The sequence below is a fragment of the Copadichromis virginalis genome, linkage group LG18, assembly GCF_057382275.1.
Source record: "Copadichromis virginalis isolate Kocher_CV1m ecotype Utaka linkage group LG18, C_Virginalis_male_GT1.1, whole genome shotgun sequence".
In the NCBI taxonomy this organism is placed as follows: Eukaryota; Metazoa; Chordata; class Actinopteri; order Cichliformes; family Cichlidae; genus Copadichromis; species Copadichromis virginalis.
Window position 1 is genome coordinate 28,412,379 of NC_140635.1, and position 16,613 is coordinate 28,428,991.

A 16,613-nucleotide genomic window follows, 5' to 3' on the forward strand; every position below is an offset into this window, starting at 1 on the left:
TTTTAATTATGAAGATTCTCTAACAATTATTTAAAGTGGCAAAGAACTTGTATAAAATATATTAGCTCTCCTGATAAAGGTTCTAATTTCCTTGTATTATGCTATGAAAATGTTGCAGCAGTTTATTGAAATATGCAAGCATACACTCTAAAAAGTAATTAATGGGATCTTTAGTCATTACTTACATATATATGTTGTTGTGAAATGAAAAATCAAGTTCATAAATACTGTTAGACTTCCTAATTAAAATTTTTATTTTATTGAGTTCGGGTGACACATAAATTATGCCTCTTTACTCAATATATAATCGTGATTTGTCTGAATTTAAAATCTTCTTTTAATCAAAAAACAATATAATTTTAAGTTCTGTCGATGTAAAATACAACTTGATGACGTGTAAACAGCTCACAGTTCCCTTCTTCTACACAAGCGGACATATTCAACAGCACGTGTTCAAGGTTTATCAAGAGCTGTGTTGGTCGCGAACGGTGAGTAATTTTATGCGAAATTACACATATCTGCAGTCGCTCTGGATTTTGTTAGTTTACTTTAAAACAACGACGTAACATACATAACATACATCTTAGCTTGCCCCCGTTTGTGTGTTTTAATATACACACAGCAGCTAATTCCGCGATAGCATAAATTGTTGGACTCTTTTTGGAAAATTTAACACTGACGTTACTCTAATGCAGACCACTGTAATTGTCTTATAATTTTTAAAAGATAGCGGACGTTGTTAGCCCCGGCGCAAACTACTATGCTAACGTAGCTAGCCAAGCTAAGTTGTGTTCACTGTGATTTTATTTTTGAAATGTGAAATTTATTTTTTGAAGGGAAGCATTTTATGTTAGTAATTGTTAAGAAACGCTTCTAAATTTTCGTAACGTTACGGGGTGAAGTTCAACCCCATTGGCTTCTGCGCAGGAAGTGCGGTCGCCATTAGTCCGGTGTGTCTGTTGACCGCTAAGAGCGGTTCTTCACCGGCTGCTCGGCCTATTTTCACAGGTAAAAGACCAGACTTAAGTGCACTGTGCCGCATATGGTAGGCTAGTTAGCTGTCCCTAATTTTTGGGTACTTTCCGTGTTTTGTAGAGACGTAGAGGCGACGTGCATTGGCACTGGCTGTAACATTGATATGCCTCAATAAAGGTTGAAAGTAAGAAAAAAATCAATAGCGGGCCGCCATCTTGGTTGGGTCCCCATTCGCCACCAGTGCATTTTTTCTACTGAGGAATGTATTCACCCATGGTAAATAAGGAAAATGTTTAAATATTTTTCCAAACAGATAAGGCAAGAAAGGTCAATAATCCCACATATGGTTTCAGTAGTATGCCAGTTTTTGCAACACTAGGGTGCACAAAAATGACCATAGCTGCTGACTCAGCATTGATTCCAATTTGGTTTTGGAGAATGAAATGAAAACAGATCAAGTGGGATTATTGACATTGTAGTTTGTGTATAAAAAAGTTTGGGGTTTTTTTCGTATTTACTGTCAGAAATGATTCTGTCCTGTCATGCCACACCTTATGTTTGCTTTTGTTGATAAAAAAAAAAAAAAAACTCATATATATATATATATGTGTGTGTATATATGTGTGTATATATTTATTTATTTATTTTTTTTTTTTGAGTTAACACATTCCTCAGTAGAAATACATGCACTGGGGGCGAGTGGAGACCCCTCCAAGATCGCGGTCGGTGGGGATACATGCTCCAACAGACTGGCCCAGTCCATGTCACCTCTATGTATATTTGATCTATGGAAAGCCACGTTAGGCTTTCCAGCACCCAGTGTATTCAGGTCTATGTAGTTTTGAATGTTTGGTTCTAGCTCACACAGCTTTGACAGGTGAAACTTATTCACTGTATTGAAGACTCACAGGTGAAGTTGAAAATACCATCTTTTGTATTTTTGTGCAGGCACAACTTTCTGGTGTTATACACTGTCCTGGCGTTGCAGATCTAGGGGTTCCAGTTAAGACGTGGTCAGCCTTCTAAAGAAAGTGGGAATCTCACCGAAATATTCAGTTACTTTGCTGTGTTTCTTGCCAGGACAAAGGCTCAAACCATCATCTTCTCCTGGTATCGAATACCAAGGGACCTTCTGAAGTAAGCTTTAACAAGTAAGCTTGAATTGAGTAATTCAGAATCATGAAGTATGGATTGGCCTTGCAAAATCTGTAAATTTGCAACCTCCACTAAGGAAGAGCTGATGAAACATTATAGGTTACGCCATATCCCCAGTGTACAGCCTCTGCCATGTCCTTACCTAGATTGTTTTTGTTCATTTAAGTCATGGGGTAGCCAAAAATCACACAGATCAAGGAAACACTCAACTCACTCAACAATGAGAACCTCTGAAATACTCAGTTTCTGTTGCCAGTTCTGTAATGTGGGCACATTTTTCACTGAAAAAGAGTATTTTGAACACCTATTTTTTTCTATCATTCAGGACAACACAGTTGAAAAGCGCAGAGAAATTGCTGTTCGCTGCCTCATAGTCTATCTTGGAGAGAAGGAGGAGGATCTTTTCAAACAATACAGCGTAAGTACTTGAGTTGGTTTTTAATTTTTTGTTTAGTTTTGAATGCATGTCCCTGTTGGGTCTTTGTGTTTTGTTCATTGGATTTTCTGTTCAGGGTTGAGTATTTAAGTCATTCAGTGCCATAGACGTCTTTAGACGTCAAAATGAATCCGAACGCTCAGTGCCATAGACGCCTCTTGAGCTTTTTATTGAATTGAGAAGGTGGTGGAGTTGATTACATGGATAAAATCCCACCAGCGTGACAGTCGGCTCTACTGAGAACGAGTATTATGGCACGATTTTTGATCCAGCTCGTCATTTCGAGCTTGAGGTGTCTGCAGCCTGACGTCATGGTTTTTCTAGCGATTCCAGTGAACATGAACCGGATTTATCTGACCAGTATCTCCTGTTAGAAACTTCTGAAGGCAGCAGGGACCAGAATAATGAACGATTTGCTGCATAAAACGCACAGAAATTGTTGATAGACGAACCGATGGCCGGGTGGGGGGTGAACAGACTAAGTCGCGCACTCACTTGTGGACATGCGGGAGTAACACACACACACAGACTCTCTGAATCATAAATCAGTCGCTTTTTTCTTATATATTTTTCAAATGTTGAAATTGTCTATATACAACTATTTTTATACAAAAAATAATCTGCCAAAAGTACATTTTTACAGGTGATTTTTTTACTTCATAGTAGTAAAACTTAGTTGAGATGTTGCATGAATCATTGAAACACGAAATATTTACATCAAAGTCACTGATCTGCTAGAAAAACCTATTTACACAAAGCGCTTTTGATCCAGAAACAGGTGTTTTGTCATGAAAGTTTCTCTTTTCTACTGCAGATTTCTAAATAACAGAGGTAGAAACATTTTTTTTTTGCTGCTGAAAGAAGAGAGACTCATTTTTGTCATGGTGGTTTCAGAATTCACATAGTCATAGAACAAAATATTCTGTGAGCCTTCAAAATCAGTGAAAAAGCTAAATATCTCTGGAACTGAGGGGGGTATGAAATCTGAGAGTGGCTGGCACTGAATGAGTTAAGGGACATTCCAACCCTAAGTGAAGATATGTCTATTGCCATGTATAAGTGAGAAAAAAGCATTTCAGAATTACAATCCGAAGATGTTTATTGCCATTGTCATTGAACATAATTTGCTGAATAGAAAGCTGTTTCCGTGATAAGGTGCAACATAAACACACAGGATAAAAAATTTTGTAGCCAGCGCAGTCATTTTCCTGATCTGGCAGCAGCTTTAGCAGAGCATAAACAATGGATGTGAATGGCAGGTACTAGCATTTTGTGTGCAAAAGTGATTAAAATCACTCAATAATGATACCAAGTATTCCTGGGGAGCTCAACAATCATGCTGACTGCAAATGAAAAGTATGAATTGACATGAAGGATTTTCAGGAGCCGATTTAGACTTTGGACTACATTACGACAAAGCACTGCTGTAAGCCTCCACATGGTTATAACACAGCAGTTGAAGCCACTGCCGACCAGTGTCTATAAACCAACATGCTATTTGTGCAATATTTCTTCAACAAATCAAAGACCCATCCATTGTTACTGCAGCTTACCATGCTTGTATAGTAGTGGCTGTGTGTGTTTGTTTATGGAAGCTGGAGGCTTTTCCAACTGTTGCGTTATATCCATGCACCATGCAGTGGATGTTTACAGCGGTGTTTGTCGTAACTGCAATGTAGTCTCAAGTCTAAATCAGCTTCTGCAAATCTTCCGTGTTACTTTTGCACTTTTCATTTGCCGTGAACATGATTACTGAGCTCCCAAGAAATATTTGTTTTCATTACTGTTTTCATTTTTGTTAGTCATTTTTTTATTTATTTTTTCACTTTTGCACACAACATGCTAGCACCTGCTATTCACTTCCATTTGTTACACCCCGGCCTAGGCAACCGGAGTGCAACACGAAAAAAAGTAAAAATAAAGAAAAAAAAACACACAAAAAAACCCCACTAAAGCTCACCACCAAAATCCCAAAATGAAAGTATCGACAAATCTATTTACAGCTATTTACAACAAACTATTTATTTACAACAAACCACCAAACTATTTACAACACGGGGGAGATCGCGACCATGACACACTGAAACACAGGGTTTAAATACATAGAGGGAGCAATCAGGAAAATGGACAACAGGAGGGAAACACAGCTGGGGCAAATTAGAACTGACGAGACAGGGAAACGTAAACTGAAAACACTAAGATAACACAGACTTTCAAAGTAAACAGGAAACACATAACAGTCACGCCAAAAACAACACACCGACAACACCGAAATGTAACACATTGTTTGTGCTCTGCTAAAGCAAATGGATTGCTTCCGGATCAGGAGAATTAGTGTGCTGTTTACAAAAGGCTTGTTTCTCACTTTCTAACTGTGGCAATATGGCAATAGATAAAATTTCACTTAGAAGTGGAATAACCCTTAAAAATGATTTATTAGATTTTCTTTTCAAAGTGGAAAAACAAAACTGTGAAAAACAAGACATTTTTTATTTTAAACGTTGGATTATGGTTTAATTTAGCTTTTAAAAATTACAGAATGACAAAGTAAAATCACTGAAAAACACAAAAGACAACCTGTTTTGGCTTATTTTCCTACCTGTAGTAGTTCATTCCCTTATGCACGTCATCCTGAAGTGCTTGAGCTATGTATTTTATACATCCTAACATTTAATTTCTCCTACAAGGATGAGGAGGAGCTCAACGCAGACCTTGCAATGCAAATCATGAAGATTGCTATCATTGGTGATGGGCCTCCAACCATCATCGTTGAGGGATCCAAGATCCTGGAGAGGATTGATGTTGCCAGATCCTGTGCTTTGATGATGGGAGTAATCTACGCTCTGAACCTTACCTATCCCAAGCAGCTGAAATTGACCTTTGAGGTATTTCAAAAGCTATACCTTGAGCTTGATGGACAAAAAGCCAGCTCTAAAGTAATGAATCTTAAGTTTGGTATTTTCTAGAGCAGACTTGATAGACCATTCGTGAGTGAGTTTCACAAAAACCTTATTCCTGCATTTCTGGCACTACTTCATTGTGTTTTACTAAATTTTAAAGCGCTGTTCTTAAGTCTTCTGAGTTAATGTTTTGCCGTGTCTTAAATGCTGTTATTTGCACATTTTTAAGGAATGCGTTTAATTTCTCCCATGACCTGTGTTCTGAGGGTATTGGTGTGTTTTAAAGTTTGTGTAATGCCCTCTTTAGCTGGCCTTAATCTTGAGGGTGAAAAGTCAAATATGGAAGAGAATCAAGAATACTTTGTAAGAGTGCTGACAAAGTTGAATGAAAGAAGCTTTGCTCATTTTATGTTTAAATTAATGCATTTAATGTATAGCAGCCTGTCATCTTTTGTTTTGATTCACTGTCACATGTTAAAGTAAAAAAAAGAGGATTCAAGTAGTAGGTTTTATTACAATTTTAATACACAGTTCCTTAAGTTTCAGCGGGCAATTTGTGTTCTAGGAAACTGAAGCCCACAAATCTTGCACTTCGCACGCACGTTAAAGAATTGTGATGTTTGTTATTGTAATTAAATGGGTCTAACTCATTTGAATACATCTGTCTGAATTTCTATTCTTTCTGAGCACCAGGTACGAGTCCCTTAGCTGATGTCCAGGTATTTGGCATCACATCTGCCGCATTCAAACAAATACACACAACATCCATTTCTTTTTTCTGAAGGTCATGACACAAGCGTACACACAGCCCATGTTAAGGCTGACGTTCGTTTGGGAAAAAAAGTGATCGACAAGTTTCTAAGGTCTTAGAACCTTGACTTCTTTGTGGGCAGGCACCACCATGCATGAGCCTGCCTACGCGGTAGTCATGGTTATAAGACACAGCCAAATGATCAAGGTTGTATTTTGGAGCGAATTAGCCTGCTGGGAAACAGGTAAATGGCCTTATAGAATCTCCTGTGGGACCAAAAAATGACTACACTGTAACCAAAATATCATATTTGACCAACATAAATACTATTTATGCCGACAGTTAAGTTCATTTTAATTATAAATGTGTTTTATTTTGATCAAAAAGTTACTTCACCGTACATAAATATAATCTTGGATCAACTTGAATTCCTGTGTATTTGTTGACAATTATTAAGTTCATGTTACTCAGAATGTGGTTTTTTTTGTGGCCAAAAAGTAACTTCACTATACATAAAATTCACGTTGGATCAACTTAAATTTTTCTGTTCTAGTCGAAAATTATTAAGTTAATTTTACTTAAGAATGTTTTTAATTGTGGCCAAAAAAGCTACTTCACCATACTCAAAAATATTGCTTTGAATTAATGTTATTCTGCCAGAAGTTGGCTTAACTCAAAAATTCTAGTGGAAAACGTTAACATGTTTTTTTTATTTGAACCAATGTTTTACTTATTAGAGTGTACATGGAAATACAGAATATATATATATATATATATATATATATATATATATATATATATATATATATATATATATATATATGTATATATGTATATATATATATATATATATATATATATATATATATATATATATATATATATATATATATATATACACACATATATGGAGGAATTGGGGATAATTGATGTTTGGAGAGAGTTACATCCTAAAAGCAGGGACTATACCCACTACTCCTGCCCCCATAGGACCTATACTCTAGAATAGACTATTTCTTTATGTTCAGTAATGATTGTACTAGAGTAAAGGGATGTCAAATTAAAACGATAGATCTTTCAGATCATAGCTCTATTTCACTGTCTTTGAGTTTAGAGAAGAAAGCAAGGAAGGTGCTGTGGAAACTGAATTCAACCATATTAAACGATCCCATACTAAAACAAAAGTTAAGAGAAGAAATAAAGGATTTTCTTGAATTAAATGATACCGGGGAAGTGTCGCAAATCATATTATGGGATTCCTTAAAGGCAGTAATGAGAGGAAAAATAATTTCAATGACCTCCCATCTGAAAAAGATAAAGCTTCAAAAATTTGTCAACCTTCAGGCAAAGTTAAAACAACTACAATGGGAAGATGGATACAAAAGTAATTCTGAGAAAAAAAAAGAAATAAAAAAAATACAGGTCGAAATTGATGAAATTTATACACAAGAAACTCAAAAGAAAATTATTTTTTTTAAAGCAGAAATATTATGAGATAGGAAGCAAATCCTCTAAAGTCTTAGCCTATAAACTGCGTAAACAGAGATTGGAAAACACAATTTTTAAAATAAAAAATCCTCAAACAAGGATAATGGAAAATCAATTAGAGAAAATTCAAGAGAGCTTAGAGTCGTTCTATAAAGAACTGTATACCCAACCACAAACAACGGATGAAATAAAAATTGATAATTTTTTGAACAAATTAAAACTACCAATTTTAACGAATCTCCAAAACGAAAGTTTACTCCAACCAATAACAACCAAAGAACTTCACCTGGCAATATCTAAATTAAAAGTAGGTAAGACCCCGGGTTCGGATGGGTACACTGCAGAGTGGTATAAAAACCTTGAAGAGGACTTGCTTCCTACTCTATTGAATACATTCAACTGGATCATGCAAAAGGGTAAATTACCCCCCTCATGGAAGGAAGCAGTTATTTCCACCATTCCCAAAGAGGGTAAAGATAGGACAGAATGTAGCAGTTATCGACCCATTAGTGTATTAAATTTGGATTATAAACTATTTACAGCAAAGATTAGAAAAAATCTTACCTGACATAATAGACCTGGATCAGTGCAGTTTCATTCAACAAAGGCAAACAATGGACAACATAAGGCGTTCCCTACATGTTATTGAACAAATAAACAGAGATGGGGTCCAGGCAATGTTGGTGGGACTGGACGCTGAGAAAGCCTTTGATTCAGTCAGATGGCTTTTTCTTTATAAGGTACTGAAGACTTTTGGTTTTCACAATAAATTTATTTTAATAATACAATCCCTTTACGATAAACCAAGGGCTCGCGTGAAAGTCAATGGAGATTTATCTGAATCATTTACTCTAGAAAGAGGGACCAGGCAGGGTTGTCCAGTCTCACCACTTTTATTTGCACTTTATATTGAGCCCCTTGGTCACTTTATAAGAAACAATACCAAAATTAAAAGTATTGTAGTTGCTGGGGAAGAACAAAAAGTTGCAATGTTTGCAGATGATGTCTTGGTCTTTTTGAAGGAACCCGAAGAATCATTTGAGGAGTTGATGTCCTCTCTATCTGTTTTTGGGGAATTGTCAGGTTATAAATTAAACCTAAACAAAACACAGGTAATGACACTAAACTATACAGCATCTAACACTTTACGAGATAATTATAATATAAATTGGGAAGCTGAAACACTTAAATACTTGGGAATAATTCTAACTAAGAATATTTCTAATCTATCACAAGTAAATTATGGTCCCTTGTCACAGGCCATAAAATTTGATTTAGATAGGTGGAATTTGGTGCCTTTCTTAAATTTAAACTCAAGGATATCAGCAGTGAAAATGAATGTACTCCCAAGACTCCTCTATTTATTTAGAACTTTGCCTGTTGAAGTAAGTCACACACAGTTTGGTGAATGGGACAAATGGATTTCGCACTTTATTTGGCATGGGAAAAAACCAAGAATTAAATTTAGATCTTTACAGTTAAGCAAGGCAAAAGGGGGGGGGGGGGGGGGGGGGCAACGCTTCCATGCTTACAATACTACTATTATGCATCTCAGGTCATCCCCCTGCTGCAATGGTGTAACCCGAGTTTGAAAGCTAAGTGGAAATCCATAGAATTCAATACAACCCCTAAATTCCAACTACAAGCCTCAATTGCGGATAAAAAAAATTGGCAGACCGTTTAAAAAATAAAGGCCCATGGATTAGCCACACTTTAATAATATGGAATAAAGTGACTGAAATATGTGGTAGTGAACGAATATTAAAAGTATTTAGATGGTGTGCTTATGACACAGATTTTAAACCAAATGAAAGTGATAATAGATTTCAGTCTTGGATAGAGAGTGGACTAACAACATTCCATTCCTTCACACATAAAGGGACACTACAGAGTTTCCAGTCATTACAAATAAGAAACGGCTTAAGACAAGTAGATTTCTTCAGGTTTCTTCAAATGAGGGATTACTTTAATAAACACTGCAATATCTCAAACCTGAATATGGTCGAGTCAGAAATTTTTAAGATAGTTAAATTAGCATATGATAGTTCCCTGAGAAAGGCAATCTCCAAACTATATGATGTGCTCCTTCAAGCAAGGAAGGATACTACTCAAAATGTTAAGATTAAATGGGAATTGGAATCGGGGATGGGTATAACAAACGAGAACTGGGAGAGGATTTGTAATTTTCATTGGTACTCAACAAGTTCTCTATCTTGGAGAGACCACTGTTGGAAGAACATTATTAGATTTTTTAAAACTCCTCATCAGACTAAATATAAAAATGGGACAGCAGAATGCTGGAGAAGATGTGGATCAGAAGAGGCACATCATTATCATATCTTTTGGGACTGCCCTAACTTAAAAAACTACTGGCTGGGAATCCATAAGACTTTGTGTGAGGTTTTTAAGATAAAATTTGACATCAATTTTGTAAATTTGTACCTGGGCTTGGTTGCTGACTCGGTCCGGGGAGGGGACACAAAACTCTTACAAGCGTTATTAGCGGCCAGCAAAAAATCTATAACCAGAAAGTGGTTAAATCCAACTCCGCCAACACTTGAGGATTGGTTTAATGTGGTTTTCGAAATATTTAAAATGGAAAAATTGACATTCCTTCTAAAAATTCGGAAAGACAAATTTTACAAAATATGGAATAAATGGATTAGTTTTGTGTCCCCCATCCGCCCTGAATTTAGGTAAGACCAGCCCTGAATTGGTGTATTTTGGTGTATCTCCCATGTATCGTACAATGTTAGGTTGACCCTCAACTTCATAATATGTACCTAATGTAGTTTTTGTAAATAAGTTAAACATGCTGCATTATGTAACACATTGTCAAGCCAATGAGTTAATTTTATTTTTTTTCCTTTCCTTTTTTTTTCTCGACTAAACAATGTCAATGCACTTTATTGTAATAAGTCCCTTTTTTTTCTTTCAATAAAAATATAATTAAAAAAAAAAAAGGAAATACAGAATATAAAGAAAAATCAGTCTGTACGTTTCCAATAACCTTGATCTTTATTATTCAACACAGCCTGAACTCTGTGAAGCAGCTCTCTTGTCATTTCTTTAAGTAGTCGAATAGTTCCCCAGGCTTCTTGGAGGACATTCAAAGCTCTTCTTTGGATATTGGCTGCCTTTTCTTCTGCTCTCTGTCAAACTTATTCCACACCGTTTCATTAGCAGTGTGGGATGCATCTCTCAAGTCCTATCTGGTGTCTTTGCATGAGTTTTCAAAATAATATTTAATGTCTGTCATAATTGTGCTATCTTCATTTTGTGGATGTTCCCATGGCTTTTGTGACAGGCAGCTTATAACAAAGTGCCTAGACAAACAATTTAAAATTGCTTACTTAAGTTAGTTTTATGCTTTTTTATGACCTTTAAAGGTTTAAAGGTTTATGATCCATAGACCAGTGTTATATCGTTTAACAAACAATAAACAATTTGAAAGACCTTCAGAAATCCCGGTGAACTATTGCTCAAGAGCACTTTAAAACTCCTTTGAATTAAAATATAAAGAAATGAGGGGTTCTCAAGATTTTTTGCAGGGGTGGTGCAGAGAAGAAGCAATAATCTAGTTTTTCTAGAGTGAGTTTCACCTACGTTACTTCATTTAATTGGTGTTTGGTCAGAAATAATAAGAAAATGCAAATATATGTTTACACTATGCAAGTTATTCATGACTTACATAAATGAGCATCCCCTAAAACCAACTAAATGCTACCAGGATTTGAAAAGCTGATCAAGGCAAATGCATTTAGTGTCAAATACAAGTGAGTTAAACATAAAGATTGGAAACTAATTTCTGTTACAAGCTATTAATAAAAGCTTTTAATAATGCATCTTTGTTCCTGTTTGTTGGGATTTCTCCCGATCTTAACAGTTAAATGTTTGATTTTGTTAGTTCTAGTATTTACACACATGTTCTTGCTCTGCTATGGGCCAGCTTACCCTTCAGGCTGAACTGAAATTAGTGCATGGAACCACAACCACAGGAAATGACTGCCTTCAGGTGGGGTTACCTTTCAAGTGCCTAAATAAAGAGTCACATAATGGAGCACAACATGTCTTTGTTTTGTGCATCGGCTTCCTTCCATCAATCCTAAAAGGCCCTCCTTTGTGTAACCTTTACGTTACCCGAACCATGACATGGTATCGCCCGAGGGTTGTGGGGGAATAATAACGGGTTGCGTTTGCCGCAGTTAACGCTGTGATGCTTGAACTGTGAAATAGTCAGAAAATTCGTCTTTAAAAAGAAAAAAGAAAAAACTAGGGTGTTTCTTGAACCTGGCCAATGAAAAATGAAAATGAAAAAGGTGTTAAATATAAATTTACATATATGAATTTGGATTTGTATCATATTTGCTTTTGTGCAAATTATTTAGGCGTTTTGAGGGGAGAGAAATCACACTGTTTTAAGCTGTGCTGGTAAACTAAAAGTAGTCTGAAAAACTCATGCATCGAGTATGATGCATTTGCATTGCTGGGTTAATTATATGAGGTGTGTCATCTGACTGATAAGATTAAAAGAGAAAGAGCATCTTTTTCCCATCCGTTTATATCCTCATTGTCCATAACCTGTCATTGGCACTGATAACCACACTGAACTTTGTACTAACATACTGGAAACCGTCAAGTACTCAGTGAGGTCATTGTGATCTACATATTATTACCAACATATTTAGCTTATGTGTGGTTTTGAGCACTTAAAAAGAAATGCTGTAAGCATGTATTTAGAAATATTGGATTCAGAAAGTTACAAATGGATTGTAATAGTGTCATGAAATTGAAATAAAAAATGATGCCAAGATGGTTATAGTATAACCAAAAGGAGGAGGCAGCAGTTCCCCACTCTATATAAATGAGTGCTCAGGAGGTGTGGTGGTGTTGAGTGCTCAGGAGAGCTCATCTGTTTTTTTGGTCTGCTGTTAGTGCATCTTCTTTTTAATCACACTCTGGGAAATCTTTTTAGTTGAAATTTGCTCTTCTCCGTTTATTTTTATTTTTTTGAAGTGTTTTGCTTTTTTTACAGATTCCAAAGATGATTTTTTTTGTGATACAACAGGATTAAGCAACAAGAAACTCTAGCAAAGAGTGAGATAGAACCAATGAACCGTATGAAAGCGACTCTTCCTGAACAAGCTCACTGAGTGAGCCTTTCCTCAAACCACATCTGCTGAAAAGAAACTGCAACAAAGAACATGGGCTCCATGTTCTTTGTTGCAGTTTCTTTTGGAATGTGCGGCACAGTAAATGCTTCTGACAGCAGCCTGTGACAATAGTTTGAACATTTCTGAAAACAAAGGAGCAACCGATTTATATCCACAAAACATATTTTTGAGCTTCTATCATCCTGTCAAAGGAGCCAGGTTTTGCAGCTATGGCCAGATGTCGCATGGATTGCATAGAAAAGCCCCTTCAGAGCTTCTTTAAGAAGATGGGTAAATCTGTTGGATCCAATCCCTGGTGGTTCCTCATTGCCCCCCTTATTGTCTCTGCAGCTCTGGGAAGCGGGTTTTATTTTACTCAGGACAGAATCTCCAACAATATTGAAGAGGAGTTTACACCTTTTAATGGACCGGCCAAGACAGAGAGGAAGTACTTCAGTGAAATGTTTCCAGAAGATGATTCCATGTTTTCAAGTTTGCGGCAGACCACAGATGGAAACTATGCCACTCTCATAGCTACAAGCGAGACTAATATTCTGACTGTTAAAATGCTTGAAGAAATCCTCATGTTGGACTCTAAAATCAAGAACATGTTGGTAGAATTTGACAAGGAATCATTTAAATATGAGGGCATCTGTGCTAAGGTGATGAAAAACTGCATTTCAAACATCATTCTAGATATCATTCAATACAATGCCGAAAATATAAAAGCTGTCACACTGACATTCCCGTGGTATCACAATGGTAACACAAATTTGCCGTTGTATACAAGTCTGGGGGGTGTGACTCAAGGAGACACTTCAGTTGTTGAAAGCGCTAAAGCTATACAACTCTATTACTATTTAAAAGAGGGCAACAAAACAAAAAATGACCTTTGGTTGGAAAGCTTCATTAGTTTGGTGTCAAATAGCTCCTCACCTTCCCTCCAGGTAAGAACTCACATTTTGTGTTTAAGTTATTATCCTCCCACTTGGTGAGATTGTTCCTGCTCATTCTTTTTCCAATCTTCTAGGTATCATACTCCACCTCAATGTCAATGCAGTGGGAATTTGAGAAATCTCCAGATTCTGTCATCTCTTTATTTTCCATCACCTACTCTATTGCCATCACATTTTCCATCATAACTTGCTGGAGGTCAGAAAAACATAACAGCCAAGCCTGTCATTGAATGTATATTTGACAAATTACTTTAAAGATAAAATAAAATATGAGTTTGTTTTTTCAGGTTGGATAATGTGAGGACGAAGGTGTGGGTGGGGTTCTGCGGCGTTCTCTCTACAAGTCTAGCGGTCGTGAGTGGTTTTGGTTTGCTCTTGTTGGTGGGCCAGCCTTTTGTAATGACAGCTGCCTCCTGTCCCTTCATGATTCTAGGTGAGGCTCTGTTAAACATTCAGGTCAAAGTGTTCAGTTAAGGCAGCAGTTTGTAGAAAATGTTATGCCAGAAAAAGCTTTAGCAAGATTTTCACAGCAGCGATTGTCAACAAGACCTGCATTCTTAAAATAACACTTACAGTTGATTGATTTCAATGTTTTCTAAGAAACTACCATTACAGCTGATGGTAACCCTGTCATTAGTGCTCTCTATCTCCCCTAACCCTAGCCTTGTAGACACTCACACAAACACACACCAATACTCTAAGCCTGAAGTCTTATTTTGTATTTTAAAAATATTCCCCACTCTGACTTTTATCACTAAAGGTATTGGGATCGATGATATGTTCATCATGATCTCCTGCTGGCAACAGACTCGTGTTCTGGACAGCGTGCCAAAACGGCTGGGTGAGACCTACAAAGATGCTGCCATCTCCATTACCATTACCACCCTCACCGATGTGCTGGCTCTCTTCCTGGGCTGCATCACACCCTTTGGCTCAGTCCAGTCCTTCTGCCTCTATGCTGGAATTTGTCTTTGCTTCTGTTACTTCTACAGCCTGACTTTCCTGGGTGCATGCATGGCTTTAAATGGGCAGAGAGAAGCAGAGAACAAGCACTGGATCACCTGCATCGAAGTCCCAAGTGATGCACCAGGGAAATCAAAAGCCTTCTGGTTGTGCTGTACTGGGGGTTGGTACAACAAAGATACTGAAAAAGAGGAAACAGAGCCCATAAGTTCTTTTTTTGAGAAGTTCTACGGTCCATTTCTGACCCACAAAGTGACAAAAGTCTTTGTGTTTGTCCTTTATGCAGGTTATTTAGCTGCTAGTATCTATGGCTGTGTAATCTTAAAAGAAGGACTTGATACTAAGAACCTGGCTTTGGATGATTCTTACATTATCAATTACTACAACCATGAAGAGGAGCACTTCAATGAATATAGCTTCAGTGCAATGGTGGCAATAGAGCAGCAATTCCCCTACTGGGACAAAGAACAACGGAAGCAATTAAATTCTTGTATTTCAAGTTTTGAATCACTGAAATTTGTCAATAACACAATGGCTTGGTTCATTTTCTTTGAAAACTATGCAGAAGCCAATAATAAGCCCATAAGCTCCCAGGAGGATTTCCTAAACAACCTGAAACCTTTCTTAAATTTTGACCCATTCTTAGCACAAGACATCCAATGGACTTCAGACGATAAGATTCAGGCATCTCGCTTTTTCCTTCAGACAAAAAACAACGTACCGATGGCAGATATGATGGTGGAGCTCAGGAAAACTGCAGAGGAATGTTCAGTGGAGCTCCTGGTGTACCACCCTTCTTTCATCTACTTTGACCAGTACACTGTCATTTTAAATAACACCATCCAAACCATGCTCACCGCTGTGATCGTAATGCTTGCAATCTCTCTCGTACTCATACCCGATCCTCTCTGCTCACTTTGTGTAGTGTTTGCAATTGTTTCAGTCATCACCGGCGTGACGGGATTCATGTCCCTCTGGGGCGTCAATCTGGATTCCATCTCCATGATCAATCTGGTCATGTGCATCGGTTTCTCGGTAGATTTCTCGGCGCACATTTGCTACTCTTTTGTTTCGAGTCCCAAAAGTGACGCCAATGAGAAAGCTATTGAGGCTTTGGCGATTTTGGGTTACCCAGTACTGCAGGGAGCACTGTCCACTATCTTAGGTGTGGTGGTGTTGAGCGTGTCTGGGAGTTACATATTCCGGACATTTTTCAAAATCGTGTTTCTTGTCATTGTGTTTGGACTGTTCCACGGCTTGACATTTATTCCAGTGTTTCTCACGTTGTTTGGGGCCTGTAGCAAGTCACGTTGAGCTGATGCCCAGTGCGTCCATCTGCAGATTTGACATTTCAATTACACTCACGCTAAAACTGTGGATGCCATGCCTTTAACTTATATATATATATATATATATCTCATGTAAAAAAAAAAAAAGGACTATTGTTTAAAATATAGCAAACCTGTGCGCTCATGCCAAGATACTTTCAGTGTGTGAAAACACACTGAAAGTATCTATATATATATATATCTATATATCTATATATCATATATATCTATATCTATATATATCATATATATATATATCAATCATATATATCTATATCTCTCTCTATATATCTATATATATTTATTGTTCATCTCTAATATTTTAGGCTCTTTATCTAACAATACAAAACACCTTGAGGCAACTGAGGTCATGACCTGGTGCAACATAAATAATAAACAGATTTGAATTGAACTGAATAAAGATTTAATAATTGCTGAGATTTTGGGGGGTGTTTAGTTGTGTCACTTATTACAAGGATGTATATGTAGTGTTGTTTTATGTGCATTT

The 16,613-nt window shown here is 36.9% G+C and overlaps 1 protein-coding gene across 1 annotated transcript; it reads left to right on the forward strand.

The window, feature by feature from the left end:
• Positions 1 to 205: 205 nt before the first annotated feature.
• ptchd3b (patched domain containing 3b) lies at positions 206 to 16,091 on the forward strand. Its single transcript, XM_085440418.1, has 8 exons — positions 206 to 488; positions 2,056 to 2,112; positions 2,456 to 2,548; positions 5,254 to 5,451; positions 13,071 to 13,805; positions 13,889 to 14,010; positions 14,102 to 14,247; positions 14,575 to 16,091. Exons 1-8 carry the CDS (start codon positions 390 to 392, stop codon positions 16,089 to 16,091), a joined length of 2,967 nt encoding a protein of 988 aa, XP_085296544.1. The 5' UTR covers positions 206 to 389.
• Positions 16,092 to 16,613: the final 522 nt, after the last annotated feature.

What these genes read in the sequence shown, in the direction of transcription:
- ptchd3b (XM_085440418.1), top strand. Translation starts at nt 390, where the DNA reads ATGACGTGTAAACAGCTCACAGTTCCCTTCTTCTACACAAGCGGACAT. An exon ending in ATACCAAGGGACCTTCTGAA is followed by an intron (nt 2,113 to 2,455) that starts GTAAGCTTTAAC and finishes TCTATCATTCAG; the next exon opens with GACAACACAGTTGAAAAGCG. An exon ending in AGCTGAAATTGACCTTTGAG is followed by an intron (nt 5,452 to 13,070) that starts GTATTTCAAAAG and finishes ATCCTGTCAAAG; the next exon opens with GAGCCAGGTTTTGCAGCTAT.